The sequence below is a fragment of the Rhinolophus ferrumequinum genome, chromosome 2 (genome assembly GCF_004115265.2).
Source record: "Rhinolophus ferrumequinum isolate MPI-CBG mRhiFer1 chromosome 2, mRhiFer1_v1.p, whole genome shotgun sequence".
Classification (NCBI taxonomy): Eukaryota; Metazoa; Chordata; class Mammalia; order Chiroptera; family Rhinolophidae; genus Rhinolophus; species Rhinolophus ferrumequinum.
This window is the reverse complement of record NC_046285.1, coordinates 9,798,890-9,820,322: the sequence shown is the minus strand read 5'-3', so window position 1 is coordinate 9,820,322 and position 21,433 is coordinate 9,798,890. Positions and strand designations below refer to the sequence as shown.

The 21,433-nt window shown below is 41.5% G+C and overlaps 1 protein-coding gene across 1 annotated transcript in view; it reads left to right on the top strand.

The window, feature by feature from the left end:
* Positions 1-18,243, top strand: part of MINDY4B (MINDY family member 4B) — a 34,140-nt gene extending 15,897 nt beyond the window's left edge. Inside the window, exons 8-12 of the mRNA XM_033134826.1 lie at positions 1,302-1,372; positions 2,993-3,065; positions 3,640-3,801; positions 15,307-15,487; positions 17,131-18,243. Coding sequence (XP_032990717.1) covers positions 1,302-1,372; positions 2,993-3,065; positions 3,640-3,801; positions 15,307-15,487; positions 17,131-17,273 — 630 coding nt within the window. The 3' untranslated portion in view covers positions 17,274-18,243. The remainder of the gene's footprint in view (positions 1-1,301; positions 1,373-2,992; positions 3,066-3,639; positions 3,802-15,306; positions 15,488-17,130) is intronic.
* Positions 18,244-21,433: the final 3,190 nt, after the last annotated feature.

The window sequence follows — 21,433 nt, the reverse complement described above, 5'->3', positions numbered from 1 at the left end:
ATAGTAGCTGGAAAAGGCAAGGAAACAGAGCGTCCTATAAAGACTCCAGAAGGAACACACACTTGCCAGCAGTTTGGATTAAGCCCAGCGACACCCATGGTGGACTTGTAACCTCCAGAACTGCAGGATAATGAAACCATGTTGTTTTAAGCTCCCAAGTCTCTGGTAATTTGCTACTGCAGTGACAGGACACTAATACACAAGAGTTTTTCAGTTTGCCTCAGGTCCTAGCTCTTCCCATTTCTCTCACACCCTGCAGTACACCTGTTTGGGCTCCTGTCTGGCTCCTATGGCACTGGAATTTGTCTGGCACTGGTTCCTATGGCATAGGAATTTGGTTTCCCACCTGAGAGTCCTGCTCCTGCCACGTCAGAGATAGCAAAGAGGACAAATGAATCCATAAATGCATTTTAGCATCTTTCCTGATACAATGCTCCTAGAGGAGAGGTGTTAGCCCTGGGCACCTTGAAAGTCAACCAAGGAGCTTCCTTTCAGCAGGTAGAGTACTGACAGAAAACTAAGATAAGGCAAACCAATGCGAAGCCCTGAATGGTTGTTGGTTAATTTGGATTTAATCCTGGAGATCCCAGGGCACCTTCAGAAAGTTCTGAGTAGAAAAGTAACCTAACCAAGAAAACAGAGGAGAAGTACCTCAGAGAGGGACAGATACTAATTTTACTGAGGATCTAGCCTGTTCCAAGAACCCAGGTAGGTATTGTGCACGGTGTCATTCCACTTTTGCAATCAACCTGGGGAAAGGGTATTACCTGCAATTGCAGATGAGGAGATTGAAACTCAAAGAAGACAGTCGATAAGAGTTAATAAGCAGTAGAACTGGTTCGGAACCTAGGTCTGTATGACTCCAAAGCTATTTCTAGAAAGCGTCTCTGCGCCCCCTAAGTTTAATGGGCCAACCAGGAAGAACGCACTGACTGAGGAGAGGCTGAGTAAGGGGGCCCAGCCAAGAGCAGCAGTGGGGTCTGGGCTAGGATAGATGCCGGAAAAATGAAGAGGAAAGATACACCATGTCTTAGCCATGAGTGGAAGAGAAGTCAGAGATAGATAGATAGACGTGGAGGAAAGAAACATAGGTTGAGAATCAAGAGAATGGTGATACCAGTGGCAGGCCTGAAATAGGGAAGGAGAATGCATTTGAGTGAAGCTAGATCTAAGGAAACAGAGACAGCTCCAGCTGTCCTTCCAGCAGCTGGAAAATAAACCTCTCAGGCTGCAAATCCTTGAATTCATGCATAGCTGCACTGCTTTCAGGCAAACATGCTTTTCTTTTGTTTTCCATACAGTTCAAAGGGGAAGCAAGCCATGGCGTCATCCTGTTTCTTTACAGCCTGATCTTCTCCAGAACATTTGAAAGGTAAATTCTATAAATATTTGGGCATGTATTTCCTATAGCTCTGGGTCACATAAACCACGTTGGGAAATATTTTAATGTCCTATTGGAAGCATGAGTGCACTTTTTGTCCTAGTGGATGCTCTGCTGTTGATACATCTTTTTCTGTAGTCAGTTTGGCCATAGTAATAGGTGTCATCAAGAAAGTTTGAATCTGCCTTTTTGTTCCAGTAGTCGGTTTCTTCTTCTTGTAGTTATAAATATTGGCAAACAACAGCAAAGCTTATTGGTACAATTTTCAGATAAAATATTTTACTATTTACATGCACAATAAAATACATCCACAAATACTTATTTTGTCTCTGTGATGTATAAAGCTCTGTCCTTGGCACTGTGGGAAACACAAATAAAAGAAGATATGCAGGTTCTATGACCTCCTGCAGGTTCTAATCTGAGAAAGACAAGAGGTGCACACAGAGCTAGGGGGTGAGTCCTAGGTGGTACTTGATGTACCAAATGAGGTATAAAGACAATGAGACTTAGCAGATTCCAGAGGGGGAAGGGTCCCCAGCAGATAGGGTAGTCAAGGAAGGCTTCTTAGAGGAAATGGACTTTCTTCTGGGCTCTGAAAGAAAAGTCAGCTTTTGAGAATCAGAGAAAGATAGAGAGCCCCCAGAAGGGAAGAATTAGAAGCCCTAAAGCCATGTTTCTGAAACTTGTCTTTTGTATATCACCATCACATTTTTATGGTCTACATTATTATTTGCTCAAGTTTTCTGTAAATTAACCCACATTCAAACATCAACTTCTTCCTAAACATTAATATCCTTTATATCGTGTATTTGCTGTGCTAAAGAAAACATGTATTAAGTACATCTCTATAAACATTTTAAATGCTCCTCTCTATACCACCTCGAGTCATGCCATACTTTAGGGAACACTGCCCTGAATTCTATCCGATGCCTCCAAGGAACTCACCCAGTTTGACCCAAGTCTTTCAGTCTTAATCACAGAAAGGATGACCTCCAGTCCTGTGAATAGGTTCTTTCAAGAACACAGCTCTCATAGCAGCACTCAGCACCTTTCTCTGGGTGACAGCAGAAGCCACATTTCATCTGACTTTAATATTGGCCAGGGTAGAAACGCACCCCCTGATCTCTGATGAAACAGAAGAGGATGCCTTTCCATAGCCAAGACATGGGCTTAACCCCCAAGCTGGCATTTTCCGTTTGAATGTCTGTTCAACTTTGCCTTGAGCCAGCACCCTCTGGAGTGGCCATGTGTCACCACCCTAAGCCAAGCATCCCTTGTCACTCTGAGCAGTTTCTCTCCTGAGCTCAGCATCAGAGCACACACACACAAGAATTCTGATGTGGGAGTTCTGCAGCTTCTCCCTTCTCCCTCACCACTTATCACAGGCTTCCCCCAACTGTGTCCATAGCTTTCCCAGTCACCTATGTAGCCCCAGTCCCACGAGCTTTCCCCAGTGAGAGAAGGAAACACGCAAGGCACTTGGGAGGGACAGTGGCGAGGGAGCCCATGTGACTGCTGCTTTGTGTCGGGGGTTGAGGGGAGGAGAGGCTGCAGGTTCCTGGTGCCATCATGGTCTCTGACCAAATATTGATGGCTTCTCCCATTCTGCAGGCTTCAGAATGACCTAGATGTCTCCACCGCTCATCTGTTACAACCAAACGCTGGAGGCTTTCTGTGCAGGCAGGTAGGTTGGACAACTGACTTTGTATTGTAGAATCTGAATTAAGTTTTGTTTTTTTTTTAATTAAATACATTATATCTTAAGTGAAAGACTAAGATGCTACCCTGAGTTTGTTATCAGTTTCTACCTTCCAATTTCCATTACAGTCCTTTCTAGTTTACCTCTGAGACCCTACATCCCTGAGGTTCTAGAAACATTAGGGAACATCTTGCCAAGACCCAGCAGAAATCCCTAATAGCTAAAAGAAAAGTACATAAAATCATCTTAGCTTCATGCTTCTTAAATCACAACTATGGAAACCAAAGTTTAAAAGAGTTTAAAAGAATGTAAAGGCAATAGGATCACAGTGGGACACGTGGGAAGTTATGGGGAGCGGCTCAAGAAAAGAAGTCAATCAATTATTGTTTTAACACTACCAAATGTTCAAGACATATGTTTTCCAGAATTATATATTGTGTGATTTCATTCTTTTCAGTAGAAATGGTCATTTTAAAATGATTATTAAAAGAAAAAAGAAATTAAGTCCTTGTGTCATTGCTACCTAAAATGTAAACATTTGTAAAAATATGTTATCTAGGCGGTTGTGAACATGATTTTAACTGGAAGAGCAAGTCCAAATGTCTTTAATGGCTGTCAAAACGGAAAGTCTCAGGAACTATTGCACGGAGTCCTGGCCCGCAGTGACATAGGCTATTTGCAGTGGAGTAAGGACACCTCCGAGGATGACAGGCTTTCACAGGTGAGTGTGCTCTGATTCTCAACCACACCACCAGACTGTCAATATTTTGACATTTTTTTTTAAGTCTCTATATTCAGGTAGTTCAAATATGAGCTTGCCTTTACTGCTTTCCTGCATACCCTCCCCACGTCCCACCCCAAACACATGTGTACATGGAGACTTTCAGGTCTAAATTGAAATAGCCAACTCTACTTGCTTCATATTTTATTGTATATGTTTTTATGTAGAGTACAGGTAACACTTGTAGTGTGCAAATAATTTTTTTAAAAAACTTGAACTATATAGATAAAGGGGAAGTCCCTTTATCCCTCAGCTCCAGACCCCCCCTTCTCAGAAATCAGCACTGTCAGCGGCTGGTGGGTATCTTCCCAATCCTTTATGCAAATGAACGCACATAGTCCATCTATTACCCAAAGACTTTTTTAAAAAATCACTGAAAAAAAAAGGGGAGCCCACTCATGAAACTCCTCTGAAAAAGTTTTCCAGCTCAGGGGATTTACAACCTCTGACAACCAGAATGCAGAATGTGCTGTTGAAAAGCACAACCAGAGAATTAAGTAAGATGAGATTCTGGAAAAAAACAAACAGGAGAGAGAATGAAGAAGCAAATGTATTCATCTCAAACCACAAATCAAAAATGCTTCTGTCAAATTTCCCAAAATTTTCATCCTAAAGCTCAGGAAGGCAAGGTAGATTCTGTGAAAAGTAACTACTTCTCTGGAGTGGCCTTGAGGCCTTGGTGACAAAAACCTCCAGGCCTCTCGGTTCGCAACCTCTCCCAGCCACCAACACCAAACGAGTCCCCTGCTGCTCAGCACCTGTCCTAGCCTTCCCTCTCCTTGCTCCAGCTCAAACTTCCTTTTGTGTACACAGGGCTTCACAATTTACAAGGTCCTTTTACATCCATAGTTTCACCCATCTTTCCTCCTACTGTTGGCTCCAGCTACAATGTGTTATATGCAATCAGCATCTCACAATACATACAAATCATGCATGTGATGGCATCCGGACAATAGTGTGTTTCTATGCTAGAATTTGAATATTTTGTGTGCACACGTATCTTAAAAGTTTGCTTGTTATTCCTCGAGTTTGAAATCTAGGTCTGTCACAGAAAAATGAGAAGTGACAGATAAGCTAAAAGTAAAAAAATGATCCCATCACCAATTCCATTACCCACAGGTTAATTCTTTTAAAAATGCCTCCTTCTCTTTTTCTTTTCTTTCTCATACAAATACACATATGTTTTGTTTTACTCTTCTGAAGCCTGCTTTTCTCATTAAACACAAATATATTTATATATCCTTCATCATATTTAATGGATGCAAAGAGTTCTACTGTATAAATGTGAAATACTTTGAATATACCCTGGACAGAGACTGGGATTCGTTACTATCAAGTTCCTAATCACTCCAGATAATTTGGGAATTCATCTTAGAATCTGATACATATAATGACAAGGAAAACTAAGTCAGAAATAGGAAATTTATAGATTTTGTTTTACAGATGTTTCTTTTCTTTCCACCATGTCTGGTCAGTAGGTGTCCACAGTCTAGCATTCTGTATCTATCAGAGCCCAGCAATGTGCCAAGACTCAGTTTGGAGAAAAATGGCAGGATATACTGGGGGCAATTGGTAAGGAGTGGGGACACAAAAACCACAACAATAATTTTAGTGCTTTGTCTACTATTACAAAGCTCTTTCACGATATTATTTCACTATATCCTCATTATAAACTACAAAGATTTAAAACAGTGTTTCTCATATTTCAGTCATTTGAGTAGGTAATTCACAAGCTTTGTCATATCTCCACAGCACCTCTGCTATTAGTTGCTTAATATGTTTCTTTAAATCAACTCACTTTTAAAATTTGAATCTAACCTTTTCTGCAGCAGTAATACAAGCCTTGGACTTGACATGCTATTTAGTTTTTTCCTCATACATATTTAAATAAATAAAGTTCACCCTTTGGGCCACTGATGCCTTTCATGCCACATGCCACCCTTGGGCACACTTTGGTATAAAAGGGAGGACGTTCCTGTAGCATGTTAGAAACAGCCCTGGCCTGAACAGCGGGAGACTTGTGAGGAGGCCTCGCCCCGCCACTCACAGAGGTGTGACTTGGCCCAATCACAGACCCTCTCTGAGCCTGTTTCCTCATCTCTACTGATTAGCGTCCTGACACCTGTCTTGCAGCCACGGGACTGACGTGCAGAGCAAACAAAGTCATGAGCACTGAAGCCTGTTGGCAAGCAAACGGGACCTATACACACAAGGCTTTATAATAGATGACCTGGCATAAGGGTAAAGTGCTTCTTCACTCAGCCACACTCATCTGGCAGCTCCTAATGGTGAGGCTCTGTGTCCGACACAAAGACGAGCCAGACGAGTCCATGGGCCAATCCGCCACGTACACTGAGTGCTCTAGGAAAGATGCAGGCAGCACATGCTAGAGAACGGTGACCTCCATACTGACTGCACATTGAAATCACCAGGAGAGTTTTGTTCTCTTAGTCGATTTTGTTCTTTAGAGCAGTTTTAAGTTCACTGTAAAATTGAGGGGAGATACAAAGATTTCCCGTAGAACCCCTCCCCCTGTCATTAACATCCCTCATCGAGATGGTACACCTGTGACAGCTGACACAGCATTATTATCCAAGGCCCATTGTTTACATTATAGGTCACTCTCGGTGTCGTACCTTTTATGTTGTACATTCTAATGTATAATGACACGTATCCACATTTATAGCAACATACAGAGTAGTTTCACTGCCTAAAAGTCCTCTGTGCCCCACCTGTTGAATCCTCCCTCCCCGCAACCCTGGGCGACCACCAATCTTCTTACTGTCTCCATAGTTGTGCCTTTTCCAGAATGTCATGTGGTTGGAATCATACTATGTACATAGTATGCTATACATACTATGTATATTATGCATCGTATGCAGACTTCTCAGGTTGGCTTCTTTCTCTTAGTAATATGCATTTGAGTTTCCTCCATGTGTTTTTACACTCAATGGCTCATTTCTTTATAGCCCTGAATAATATTCCATAGCCCTGGAATATTGTGAACAATATTCCATTGACTAAATAACATTCCATTGATGTACCACGGTTTATTTAGCCATTCACCTACAAAGGGCATCTTGGTTTTCTCCAGGTTTTGGCAATTGTGAATAAAGCTGCTACAAACATTCTTGTGCGGGTTTTTGTGTGGACATAAGTTTTCACCTCCTTTGGTGAAAAGAGGTGAGGATAACTGCTGGATCCTATGTTAAGAATGTGTTTAGTTTGCAAGAAACTGCCAAATGGCTTTCCAAAGTGGCGGCACCACGTTGCGTTCGTTCCCCCCGGGAATGGATGAGAGTTCCTGTTGCTTCACATCCTCACCAGCATGTGCTGTTGTCAGAGTTCTGGATTGGGGCCATCCTAATAGGTGTGTCATGGCATGTCAATGTCGTTTCACTTGCGTTTCCCTGATAGCACAGGATGTGGAACATCTTTTCATATGCTTATTTGCCGTCTCTATATCTCCTTTGGTGAAGTGTTTGTTAAAGTCTTTGGCCCGTTTGGAGAGCTTTTAAAACTATCAATGCCCGGGTCTCCCCCAGGATAGTGTCCAACTCCTGTATGTAGGACCTGGGCCCCAAAGGGCCCACACTTAGAAGGCCCTGCACTCGCTTTAATGCTCTGCTTTGCTGTCTTAAAATTCTTAATAGTTTTTGAACAACAGCCCCTGCATTTTCATTTTGCACTGGGCCTCACAAATTGTATAGCTAGTCCTACCCAATGACTCTGTTTGGTCTGGGGAGCACCTGGGCGTCCGAAGTTTTAAAAGCCCACAAGTGACTGTAATGTGCAGCCAGGGTTAGAAATTTCTGCTTAACCTCAGCACGACTGACATTTGGACTGGATAATTCTTTGTGGTGGGGGCTGTCCTGCGCACTGTGGGACATGTAGCAGCATCCCTGGCCTCCACTCACTAGGACCGCCCCTTAGTGTGACAACCAAAAACGTCTCCAGACACTGCCAAATGTGTCCTGGGGGACAAAATTGCCCCTGGTTGAACCACTGCTCTAAAAAAAGAGGGGAAACAATCTGGTCAGGCTTGGATGGTTAAATCCATTTTGTGTGGAACTGGAAAACTAGCTATTTCAACTGACATTACAAGAAAGGGTATCTTCTTTCACTATCAGAAAGGTTGACAGCTTTCTGTTCCTTTGTAACATGTGCAAGGCTTTGGGGGCAAGTTTCAGAATTTACCTTAGATTAAAATTAAACAGGTGTTTGCTAAATAGCTACTAAGTTGCTCTGAGAAAAGGGATTGTATCACAGACTATGCCACACACACACACAAAAAGAGAGCGAGGGAGTGGGGAGGGAGGAAAGGACGGGGAGAGAGAGAGAGAGAGAGAGAGAGAGAGAGAGAGAGAGAGAGAGAGAGAGAGAGCAATAACCTGAGAGGCATCCAGTGCTATCATTTTCTCTAGATCACATTTCTTTCTACTCAAGTCGGCTCAGACCAATAGGGCTGCTAAATCATGCTCTAACAAAAATTATCTGAAGATCTTAAAATATTCTCCAATAACAAAGTGGATGTTTGCCAGGAGCTTTAAGTCAGTCAAGAGGCTGAGGCATAAGGTAAAAAATAAGAGCTTTCCTGCTGGGAAGAGGACAAAATGTACCAGAAAACAGGACCACCCTGTAATGCTTGCCCACAAAGTTAAAGTAGGGCAAAGGATGCAAATTGCTCGGGTTAGCTTTAAAATCGACATAGAAATCAAATCCACAATGCTTCTATCTTTTTGAAAAGTGACTAATGTGGCTTTTCATCCTTCCTTCTTGGACGCACTGTTCTATCCCCAGGGAGACTCCTGTGAATCCTGCCCTCAGAGAAAATTGTCTGAAATTGTGCACTAATGGTTTGAAACCCTGAGAATGTTCATTATGTTGTCTCTGTCATGCGCCTGGAGTTTGGTTTCAGAACAAATGTATTAAAGAGCAAATATAGGCTGGCGGTTAGTTTTCTTACTGAACTGCTGAGATAGATGAATATGTTAGACGTATACATGTATCCATATAAAGTTTATTTTATCTGAAGGTGCTTTTTTATTCTTTCTATATCAGCTCATTATTTTAGGGAAAAAAGCAATCCATAACTCATCTATATTATTAAAAATCGATATAGACAGAGAGTGCCAAAAAAATGTACACACATTTTAAGAAAGGAAAAAAACTATATTAAAATTGTAATAATATATACCGATAACAAAAGACGCATACAAGTCACATTTGACTTCCGCAATTACAAGAGGTGCTAAAAGTGATTACCATCAGCTTCATTTTAATACCATTTTTTCCTTTCTTAAAATGTGTGTACATTTTTTTGGGCACCCTCTGTATATATGTATAATTTTATACTTTTTCAACATTGTTAAAAATGGTAATTAAAGAAAGTATAGCAGGCCCTCGGATAATATCATGTCATTCAACGTCGTTTTGTTACAATGTTGATGAGATACCATAGGATACCTTGTTTTATATCAACTAGTCCATGGTAAAATTGGTTGCATTCTATGTCGTTTTGCTTCAAGTCTCAGAACCTACTGACGGCGTTAAATAGGGTCTTACAGTGTATGTGAAGCTTCCTTATTCACTGTCATGCTAGCACCACGTGTGCGAGTATGCGCTGCGTGCCAGCCTCTCTCTGAGACACCTGCAATGATATCCTATCTCATTTAAGGCTCACTTCCACTCCAAGTCATAACCAGTGTTAGTTTAAGTCCAGTGTCTGCTGTCTGCTCATTCATTTCGCGCGGAGAAATTCCAGACTTGAGAAAAGTGTAGGCACCTTGCCCAAGTGTCGGAGCCAGGGTTATGAGCCAGAGCTGTCTACATTCAAACCCATGCTGCCTGTCATTGTCATTGTTGCTTGTTTTCTGATAACGTGGTAAACACCAAACATCCATTCTTGGAGTTGCTTTTATAATCTATCATATCTGAATATTCATTTATAGATGTAGACTTGCATTCTATAAAATTGAATAGCTATTATATTAGGTTGGCGCAAAAGTCATTGCGGTTTTTGCTATTATTTTTTAACCTTTTAAACCACAGTGACTTTTGCACCAATCTAATAAATACACTGATGCTGCACTATGACATTTTGGTGGTGGCAGAATCATTTCTGGGCTTTAGAATGGATGACAGCTGTGCTCGACAAGCTAGAGACTTATCCATTGACTTTTAGGTTTGAGCAATTGTGAGTCTGAATTTATTGTGAACTGCAGGTCCCTGGGGCACACACTCTCTAAAGTGTCTTCCCTCCTTCACCTGCTGGCTTGGCAGACTGCATCTGTCAGGTGTCTGCCAGGCGGCAAGCTCAGTTGCACTCAGAGATGTGCTAACCAGAACCCATCGGACTACAGTGTATGCAGAAGTCTAATATTTCACAATAATTTATGACAGAACTGAAATACCAGGCAGAGCAGAATCATGCTCAGAAGAGAGCCAGATATAATTTTAAGTATCACTGAGTTGAAGACCCCAGTCACTCTCTTCCTCTCTACTCCAAGGCATGGGGACTCCATATACGAACTATGAATATGCCAACTGCATATATAAGCATGTTATGGGTATTTCGGGGCTCCTGCCTAGGATGCCTGTTATACATTGGAAGACTAAATGTATGCACTGACAATTAAAACCTAACATAAGAAAGGTTGCTGAGCTGAAAAGAAAACCAATATGTTCCCTGACAGAATCTGCTGAGGTGAAACTCATTGTGTAATGCTGTCTGTCTTTCCAAAGTACATCTCTTTTTACTCTGGGATAAAAATTGCAGAGATTGCAAAAACACACGTCTTTCAGTCCCAATGTCACAGCCCAGTGGGGCAGATTTTTTTTTCTTAAATGGAGTTCTCATTAGATGACATAGTAAGCCCCCCAGAGCCCACCAGACTGACGGTGCCTGCGGGACACGGCCAGCTACCCACAGGATGAGGCAGTCTTTTGGAGCCTCCTGTCACTTTTCTATTTGAAGATACAGGTTTGAGTGTGAGGTTCTCATACCTAAGTGAAAACATAAAGCAGTTTGAGTCTAACACCATCTGGAAAGCCTGAGGAGGTTCACATTATCTTCACACCTGCCACAGAGAAGAAAAATCAACTCTGATTTTGAGAAGGGACTAAAGCCATTTAAGTCTTGCTGGAATTACTCCCCCAGCAGCCCTGGCAGAGTATACCAGTCGTACCCTCTTCCCTCTTTACATGTTCCCTTTAAAGAGACCGTTAGAAAGAAAGCCAACCATGAAAGTTCCAAGCGAAGCTGCACCCACAGCCCTCTCCCAGTAAGTCACTGAGGGAGCATCCTGCAAACATGCCAACATACCTGCAAACTGTCTGAGAGAAGTTACATCAACTCTGTGTTCCAGGCGGCAGAGATGAGAACCAGACCACTGACAGTTATGCACGCAAATCATCTCCAGGAATCAGCAAACAAAGTACAAGTTTCCCACCCCCTTCCTCCTTTGCAGATTACCAGACTGGGGCCTTGGGACTTGCAATATCAAGCTCATTGCGCAAAGGCACATTCTAAGCACCATTGTTCTAGATGGCATCAAAAAAAAGGAATTACATGGACTCAATTCTTGCTCTCCAGAGTTTAGAATTTGTCCATCCTTCTTCCTGTCCTTGGAGCTATACATTGGCTTAAATGATACATGTTATGAAAGATTTGATTGCTGCATGTAATGCGAACCTACTGGGCTTATTACAATGAGTGAACTTAAGAAGAAAGGTATTTTATTTATAGCACCACTGTATCACAATTTAATTTCCTTTTTGCCATGGCAACATGAGGCAGCATGAACAAATTCTGCATTGGTGGAATCTCACCAATAAAACATATTTAGAATCCTGCTGGGGTGGGGAGATAGCTGATAAACTCTGTCTACCTGAAAGCAATACAAATTCTTAACTAAAAATTCCAATCAAACAGATTATGTGGTCTGCCAAGAAAAGAAGGAGGTGCAATATTTGGCTGGATTCAATGGGGTGGGGTTCTTTGTTTGTTTTTTGTAGGATTCACTTTAACCCTGCTGTGTTCTCAGCTATCATCATAAGGCTCTCCTCTGAGATTTAATGCCCAAAGTACCAGGACAGTCATGCATGACATTTTCCTTTTCACCAGAATCTCTCAAAGCCAGCGAGGCTCCGCCTGCTCAGTGTGGGGTCTCTGGATGGTCACTCTGGGGGTTGGAGGTGGTGGTATTTGTAACGACAGTTGACCCTCGAACAACACTGGTTTCAACAGTGCAGTCCACTCATGCGTGGATATTTTTCAATAAATATCTGTACTGTTTTCGATCTGCGGGTGGGAGTCCACAGATGTGGAGGGCTGAGTAGGCATTAATCGACACTATTTTATACAGGGGACTAAGCAGCAGTGAATTTTGGTACCCACAGGGTTCCTGGAAGCAATCCCCAACAGATACGGAGGGACAACTTAAGTTTGGAGGAAGTCAGAAATTACACAGGGATTATCAATTGCCCAGTGTTGTACGAGGGTCGACTGTACTTTATTTTCCTGCTATTCTAGTAAATTCTGGAATAGCTTTGAGTTCAGGAAAGAAAACTGTTGCATAGTAACAATAGTGTGGTGTCACACCTTGCAGAGTATATTATCAGAGCGCCAGTTGAATTTTGCCTGCATTACAAAGATTGTGTGTAAAACAATATCATATGTGTCTATATTCTATTACCTCAACCTCGACATACTTTACAGGAACTTTCATTGGTTTAAAAGCAGCCAGAATATCTACCTGAAGCTTAAAATGAGTGGCATTTTACTACAAACCACCCTCAATTTCCAATTAGTTAATCCAAGTTTTCCAACCCTAATAATTCCATGTCATATTTTGAGAACCTATAATTTTAGTATAGAAGATGCCATCCAAGAAGGCCTAAGGAAGCACTTATGTTATAACTAATGCATGGTTACAATGTTATTTTGAACTTGGGGGTGGATTCTGGAACGTAAGCACATGCGGCTGCTTCAGTGGCACATCCTCTGTGTTTTATTTCAGATGCAGCCAGTGGGCGACTTGCCCCACGTTTGATTTGTGAGAGGCTCATGTTATACTCAGGCCAGAGAGGTTAACTGTAGTGTGAGTAGATGAGAAAATCCTGCACCCACTGTCAGCTAGTGCAGGTTGGGGTGCTAGGCTCATACATCTTTTTAAACTATCAACCAAAACTGAGGTCATTTCTTTCAAACACAATAATATAATTTTTCTATGGTAGTGAAAACTGAAAAGCTTAAAGACAAAAGCATCTCTGATTCACCCATAACCAAAGAATTTAAACTAAATAAAAACAAGATTTGAAGAGAACTATTGAGAAATAAAAATGTCAAGTTAGCCTGTCATGCTTGGATTTACAAAACGCGTGATAATTTTTCAAAGCTGGATTTTCCATAAGACAGAAATTTGTTCCTGAACCCAGAGTACAACTCTGAGGACCGAGAAGAAAAGAGACAAAATGGGATCCTACCATTATGGTAAGACACACCAAGGCGAAGAGTCTAGTTGCTCTCCCAGGCATCAAGTGGAAATGATGGGGTTTTTTCCCATGTAGCTCATGTTTATCTGTTTAAGTAGAAAAAATTGGTTTTAACATTAATGAGTTCTGATGACAATCGTTTAAAAAAATATGTGTTTCTCTGCTTCTTTAAACAAAGTGGTAGATATTTTTAATAGAAATGTGCTATAATACCATAATACCCTTGGGGGCTACTGAAGTATGCAGAACCCTTTTACTTCAGAGCCTCCCAGAGTGGTGCTTTTGTGAAGCTAATCCACTAGCTATGATAATTCAAGGCCACATTGACAGTTGCCTGGAAAAAAAGCAGAAAACAGCTGGTTAAAATAGTAAACTTAATATTATATGTAATATGAAACTGGTACACTCGGCTCTAAGTATGAGGTATGACCAAACAATATGGTGAATGTTTAAACAAAAGAAATGTATTACAGTGAAAGACACATTGTCATTAATCCCCCTCAAAATACTTCCCCTCACTTTGAACACACTTATCCCATCGTTCTTGCCACTTTCTGAAGCAGTTCTGGAAGTCCTCTTTTGTGAGTGTCTTTAATTGTGCTGTCATGGCTGCCTCAATGTCCTGAATCATTTTGACTTTGGGGAAGAGCCAGAAGTTGCATGGTGCCAGATCTGGTGAATAAGGTGGATGAGGACACACCATAATGTTTTTATTTGGCAGAAATTTCTGTACCAGAAGCGATGTGTGACACGGAGCATTGTCATAATGGAGGATGATTTACGGCACACTTTAAAACACACCTTCTCTCAACGTAGCTCACACCCAACTGACTGCACCAAACAAGTTGAAACTTGTCACACACTGTTACTAAGGCTCGATGCACCCTTTCCTTTATTGAAGATCCCTGCCTTTCCGTTGGATGACGCTCGGCACCAGCATTCACCACAGTTCTCGGTCACAGTGGAAAGGCTCCGTGTCACACATCACTTCTGGTACGGCAATTTCTGTCAAATAAAAACATTACAGAGTGTTCTCATCCATTTTATTCACTGGATCTGGCACTGTGCGACTTCTGGCTCTTCCCCAAAGTCAAAATGACTGTGAAAGGTAAATGTTTTGAATCGACTTAGGACATTGAGGCAGCCATGAAAGTGCAACTAAAGACACTCACGAAAGAGGACTTCCAGAGCTGCTTCAGAAAGTGGCAAGAACAATGGGATAAGTGTGTTCAAAGCGAGGGAGAGTATTTTGAGAGGGATTCATGGCAATGTGTCTTTTACTGTAATAAATTTTTTTAATTTAAACATTCACTGTATTTTTTGATCACATCTTGTATATCTCCACAATTGATCTACATGTTAACATGAGGATATGTGAACATATGTGTATGTGTGTTCCCCTCATTTCCCTGAAGCTTTTTCCTATATTCAAAATATTGCATTTTTCTATATCCTAAATATTCTTTTTTCTATATTCTAAACGGTTAGTGTTATCAGAAGTCTAAACACCTGCTGAATAAAATATTGTCCTATCTTGGAAATAGTACACAATACTAGTGGGAATTACACTGGTCTATAAAAAAGAGAAATTAAAGTTCCCTTATTCCATCCCTCCACTTATATTTCAGTTTATCTATGTATTCTCTACCTTGGTTCAAAGCCAAACTGAAAGTGGTTCCACCTTCTCCATGAGGCTACCCTCAAAAAAATGTTTTAAATAAAATCTATTAAGAGAAAAAATGCGGCATCACCACCACACCACCCATTCATAAATGTAAATTCATTCACGATGAAGCTCTCGTTTCAAATCTTACTGTACACACAGTGCTCTGCAGGCTATGAGTGCAACAAGACGCCTCAGAGCTGCTCTGTGATCATGATGACGTGTCAGCATCTACCGTGATGTGGTGACATCTGTATGTTCACCTGCACTCCTTTCCCCCCTGCCAGGTGGGCAGCAGGCTGAAGACTCCCAAATTACCCATCTGGCTGTGCAACATCAGTGGAAATTACAGTGTCCTTTTTAGCACAAACAGGGAGCTCTTATCAGACTGGAAAATGGAGCGTCTCTTTGATCTGTGCTTTTACAGCGGCCAGCCCTCACAGAAGAAGCCTGCGCATCTTACAATAGGTGAGCGTTTCAGCCTCTGAGGGCTGTGTGCTTTAAGGTGCTCCAAGAGATGGGCTGCGACGTTTAACAGCTGTGTGGGTATTCATGCTCGGTCTGCAGGAAAATGCTTAGGCTTCATTTCTGAAATGAAACCAACTCAGGAACCCCATGGGTCAAAACCCCAGGACTGTAACCTGGGAATTCCAAACGTGCTGCAAATAAAAGCAGAGGATTAGAAGTAGCACACAGGAACAAACAACCTCTAGGTTAGAGAAAAACTACACGGTGTAGTCAAATTTCCAAAAAGCCTTCTCCAGGGTCTTTTATTTTTGAGCACAAGGCATTTAATTCCTAAGGAAATAACTGGAAAAACAAACGGGGTTGGGGAAAAGGGGGTTTCAAGTGGCCAATTCAATCCCACAATCGAACATTAGATGATCATCCATTGACATAAGTAACTAAACTGATGGTGCATTTCTGTTCAGATTAGTTCAAAAAGCATTTATGAGGGCCTACTAAGTGCCAGGCGCTGTGCCTGACACCAAGAAAGCAATGAACTAAGGCACAGTCCCTACAAACCTTAGGAGGGTCCAGTCCAATGGGAAAAGCAGACAACTACAGGGGTCATTTCATTTCAATTTCAACCACATTTATTTTTTAACTCATAAGGAGAAAAGACTAACCTTAAGAGGTCTTTAAACACTGGCCCTTTGGACAAGGGAACAAGAGTGATGAGACCGGAAGTCTGTCTCCATACCTTGGCTTCACCGACGGAGCCTTGTTGATTTGATGTGTGACTCTGCATTTAGCATCCCAGTCCTGGCATTAAGCCTTTTTCATTATTCTGACTAAATCTGGAAAAGTAGCTTAGTGACTGTTTTATCTATGAAGCTCCTAATTCTTTTTCTTTAATAATGAGAACTATATATTAGGAAATTTAATTTAGTGGGACATTGACAATATGTTCTTTAAAATATATTATCATTTCTACTTGACTGTCTTCTTTGAGGAAAGCATCATTGTTTAATTAGGTTACATGCATCCCAAACATTCTGTTCTGGGCGCTGTTTTGAAAGCTTTGCATATATTATCTCATTACATTCTCCCAACAGTCATGAGATAGATACTATGATATCTACTTTTACATAGAGGAAACTCAGGTGGCCAGTAACTCGTTACTAATTAAGTAAATGAGGCTGAGAGATGTTAAGTACCTTATCACACATCATATTGGAACAAGTACGGGCCTTGACCCCAGTTCTTGACTACCTCACTAGAATACCTCACCCTTCACCCCAAAATGCAAATGTACCTTTAGAAGCATTGAGAGGTGATAGCTCCCCCCTTCTCCTGTTTTTCCTGACACCATCATCCAGTGACCTACACCTGGCACTATGTGTTACGTTATGCTGTTGGACCGTGCATTATAATACTGAACATGACTTATCAATATTCATGTTCCAAAATACACAAAGACCCAGCTTACCACACATTTGTTTTGTATGGGCCGTTTCTATATCCCATCCCTCTCTGCTTAACCAGTTCTAGGAACACAGCTTGCGAAGCCCAACTCCTGCCCACCCATCCTGTTTACCTTCCTTCCTGGCTTCCTCTGGGATGGTGTACACAGGCTGGGGTCTAAATGCCAGCTGTTCCTCCCTCAGATACTCACTCCCATCACTGGGAAAGGAATCAACGTGCCGACGAACACAGACCAGGAAGGTGGTTCTCTCCAGTGGAGATGGTAATCAGAACCAAGTGGAGAGAGGCCTCCATCAACTGGAATGGAACCGTCCCATTTTTCTAAAGAGAAAGCCAGGATGTGCAATGAAGACTGAAGGATCAGAACTGCTGGAATGCAAAGCTTACATTGGGGGAGACCATGTCACCGCTACACTCGTCATTCATGAGCCCCACAGAAAAACCCCATTAGCCATTTTTTCTCCTTTTTACTGTTCCTGTTGTTTTTACTTGTCTCTGTTAAGCCCTCTGCAGTTGCTTTCAGTGGAGAAGCATAGGCCCTTCCAGTAGGGTCTGCAAGGTATACCCTCTGTACTCATATAGACTGGTTCCTTCATTTTATCCAAAAGAGAAAAGGAAGTCTCTTTCCTGCATGTTATTTCCAAAGTAGTCTTTTCTAGGTGTGATTCTCCCTGAGGATTACGGAAGAGGGCAGCTGGCTTTCATTTGGGGATGAAGTCATCGCTAATGTATCATCAGATTTTTAGTTATGGCAAGAACTCAAGCCTTCTCAAAGACTTCCTGGTATGGAGAGCATTCCTTTCCAAGGTCACATTTCATGTGCCCACATTAGCACGTTCTTGTCATTAAAATAGTAAATGGGCTTCTTCAGGTTTGGGATGGAAGCGGGGGCTATTCCTGGTAGGCTGGCAGCTCTAGCAGCTGAATTGTGGGTTCAAGTAGTCATAGCAGTGCTATTATGTTTGTTTCTTTTCTTTATAAGCTGGATATAAATACGTAGACAGATAAACTGAGAAAGGAGTCTGATTCCTAGATAAAACTACATTACATATAAAAATAAAATTGCTTATGTCATTGTTCAAAGGGGAAACAATTCTTTTTAGAATGTGATCTTTCCCTGTCCTGTTGAATGCCTCCACTTTTGCTGAGCAAATACACAGAGGAAGACATATAGTCTTTCTAAAGAAGCACATGGGAACCACCTAGACCCTTTTTTCTCCCTGCCCCATTGGTCTGCCAACACACATACTTAGAACTTTGTCTTCACAAGCCAAAGTTTAGTTTACAAAGAACAACTTTTCTGCACCCATTTTCTAAGTTAATTTGTTAATGCATTTTCATTTGGCTCAAGGAAAACTGTTTTAATAAGGAGCACACAGAAAATGAAACCTCAAGGTGAACAATAAATTATGTCAAAAGAGAAAGCCAATTTGGCTTGGATCGCTGATTCCAGTGTCTTTATTACTGGTGTTTTCATTCGGGATTTTAAACACATTGGACAAATGAGTGGCTCCCTACAGACCCTCATCTCATTTGGTCTTAGTCTTGGCAATATTGTGCTTTTCCTGAGGTGCCGCCCTGTTTTTCGTTTTACGGGCACTGAGTTATTTCTATCTGAGTGTTTCTTTTGGAGTGAACTGCTGGGAAGCGCAGAGCCCCATGAGAAACCATAGCAAGTGCCTTAGCCAGAAAGCTCCCGGCCACAAGTGAGAGATCTCACTGCAAATGTCCCACACAAGGACATCCCTTTCTACTAGGGATGGTCCAGCTAGGGGTCCATGACGCTCTTAGATCAGTCATCACTGAGCACAGGACATGTGACCCTGTAGAAAGAAAAAGGGCAAGATGACTTGTGTAGACAACCAGCAGCATTGTCTGGCAGTGGATTAGTTCTTACAAAGGCATTTTTTTAACTGACCTCATTTTTAAATTTATTTCCTGTCCCTACCTTGTTTTTCCTTTGAATTTTTAAATTATTTATGTTATATTATTTTGCCATATTTTATAGGTTGTTGTAATCTGTCTTAAGTTAATCCTGGAACAAATCTATAAATAAGTAGAATAATAGAGGAAAGATTATTTATGCTTTATATATAAAGGTATAATAATTTTGATATATAAAGGCATTAATCACTTCGTATGCCAATATTCAGTGAAAATAAGTTTTTATTTTATCTTACAAACAGAGCACCCAGTAATACTTGAGTTTTTTTGTTTTGTTTTGTTTTGTTTTTAAGGTGAAAACATATTATTTAAAAGTAGCTAGAAATTCCTGGGACCATCAGTTCACTTTTGAACTTTCTGTGTTTTGAGAAAAATTACTTTAATTGTCCTTTAAGCTTCTGAAACATAGAGCAGGAGAAAGGCATTTGCTTTAGGATAGAGATAATTTTTCTGAATAGTTACCTAACCTGACTATGTCTTTAGTGGCACTAGGCCCTTGAGGAGATGGCAAATACTTTTCTTTTTTTCAATGATTGACTTGAACTTGTTTGTCCCTCAAAATTTGTGTTTGTTCTTAAAGAGGATGTGTGTAACATTTTTCAAGTACATGCTCATCAGTGTTAGAAGACCAGGCGGGACAAGGCCATGCAGCAGGCAGGCCTGAGAGTCCTTTCACCTCACACTGGCTGGGTTTGGCATTACACTACCCAGGTTACGTGCAACCTGCAGTCACACCTGGACCTGGCTTTATTTATAAGTGAGTAATACAAACTATGGCTATATAGTGTCGACTGTTGTAATTGCTTTGTCAGGGCTTTAGAGACACACTGTTCATTCATTCATTCATTCATTCATTCATTCATTCAGTCATGGAACTTTTAAACCTCTCCTATGTGCCAGGCACTGTGCCGCGGATGGAGAAATACAGAGAACAGAACCAGCCATAGCCCCTCTACTCTCATGGAGCTTAGGCTCTTCTGAAATGACATTCACCAAAAAAGCCACTTTAATGAATATAAACTTGCAAACTGAGGTAAGTGTTCAGAGGGGAGGGATTTCTGGTGTTTAATATCTGCTAATAAAGGCCGGGAAGTTTAGGAAAAGGCATCTCTGAGGAACAGACTGTTCAGCTGAGGTAGGAAGGCTGAGGAGAGATCACTAGGAGAGGCGAAGAAGGATGAGACGCTGAAAATTCCTGTGGTGAATGAGCCTGAGGAACAAAGAAGCCAGTGGACGGCAGTGCAAAGAGCAAAGTGGAGAGTGGCCGAGAGGCAACTGGAGGGGCAGGTAAGGACCCACCACAAGGCAGCGTGGATGAGGAGCTGTGGGCAACCTTAGGATGTTTTAAGTCACCTGGTAAGGTTTACATTGTGGAAAAAAATGTGGCTCAGTGCAGAGAGCCCAGAGCGGATGCTGAGACTAGTTAGAAGGCGACAGCAGGGGTCTAGGCAAGAGAGGACCAGAACAGAGCGGTAGCAATGAAAGTTGACCAAAGTGGGCCACTTGGGGGGGTAAATACTCATACACAAGGGCAAGAGTTTGATTGTAGGAAGAGGGAGATGAGGAAGGGAGACTCGGGAATGACTTCCAAGTTTCTGGTTTGAAAACTGGTGGAAGGTTGTGCCTCCACCGAACTTGGAAACACTAAAGAACGGCTGATTTGGAGGGAAGAAAATCACAAGTTCAGTCTTCAACATGAACATTCACATGGAGAGGTAGAACAGTGGATTAGAAATAAGGATCTGGGGCTCAGAGGAGAGGTCTGGACCAGAGAAATAAGTGTGGGATTCACTAACGCTAAGTAACACGATGGTCTAGAATAAAATTGTCTGAGGAAGGTACGAAGCAAGAAGAAAGCTGGGCCTGAAACTGAGCCCTGGGGAATTCTAGTGTTAGCAGTCAAGTAAGATATGATGAGCCTGAAAAAGAGGCAGAGAAGGAGCAGCCAGAGATACAGCAGGTGGACATCAGGTGATATCTAAATAAAAGGCATTTTCAAGCTCCTGGTTGTGTGAGGCCCAGACCTTCTGTCACTTGTGGGAGTCTCTTTAGAATGAATGAATGGGTGAATGAATGAATGATATTTTCAGTCAATGACTCTTTATGTTAAAATCAACCAGAGAAGATCAAGTTTATTTATTTATTCAATCCAGCTAGTTATTTTCAGGATATCCTGGTTAACTTTAATTCGGTTGAATATATTCATATCCCATCTCCTTCCAAGAAGGACTTGGGACGGCTGATAACTGGTAAACCTTCTGGGAAAGGTCCTCTCTTTTTTTCAGTTATTGAACCCAATTAAAAACAAAAATCTTTTCACTACTGTCCACAAGGTGGTGGTATTAGAGTGACTTCTTTCAATCTCATTATCCAACATAATTATCAAAGAAAATATGGGCAATTTACTCACAACACACAGAAAAAGTAAACAATTATAAAATTGATGGAATGGATATTTAATCTTTGGATGATTAGTATTGCTGTTACTAAGCATGGAGGGTTGGATTGATCTAACCCAGGAGTCTTACTCTCTCTTCCACT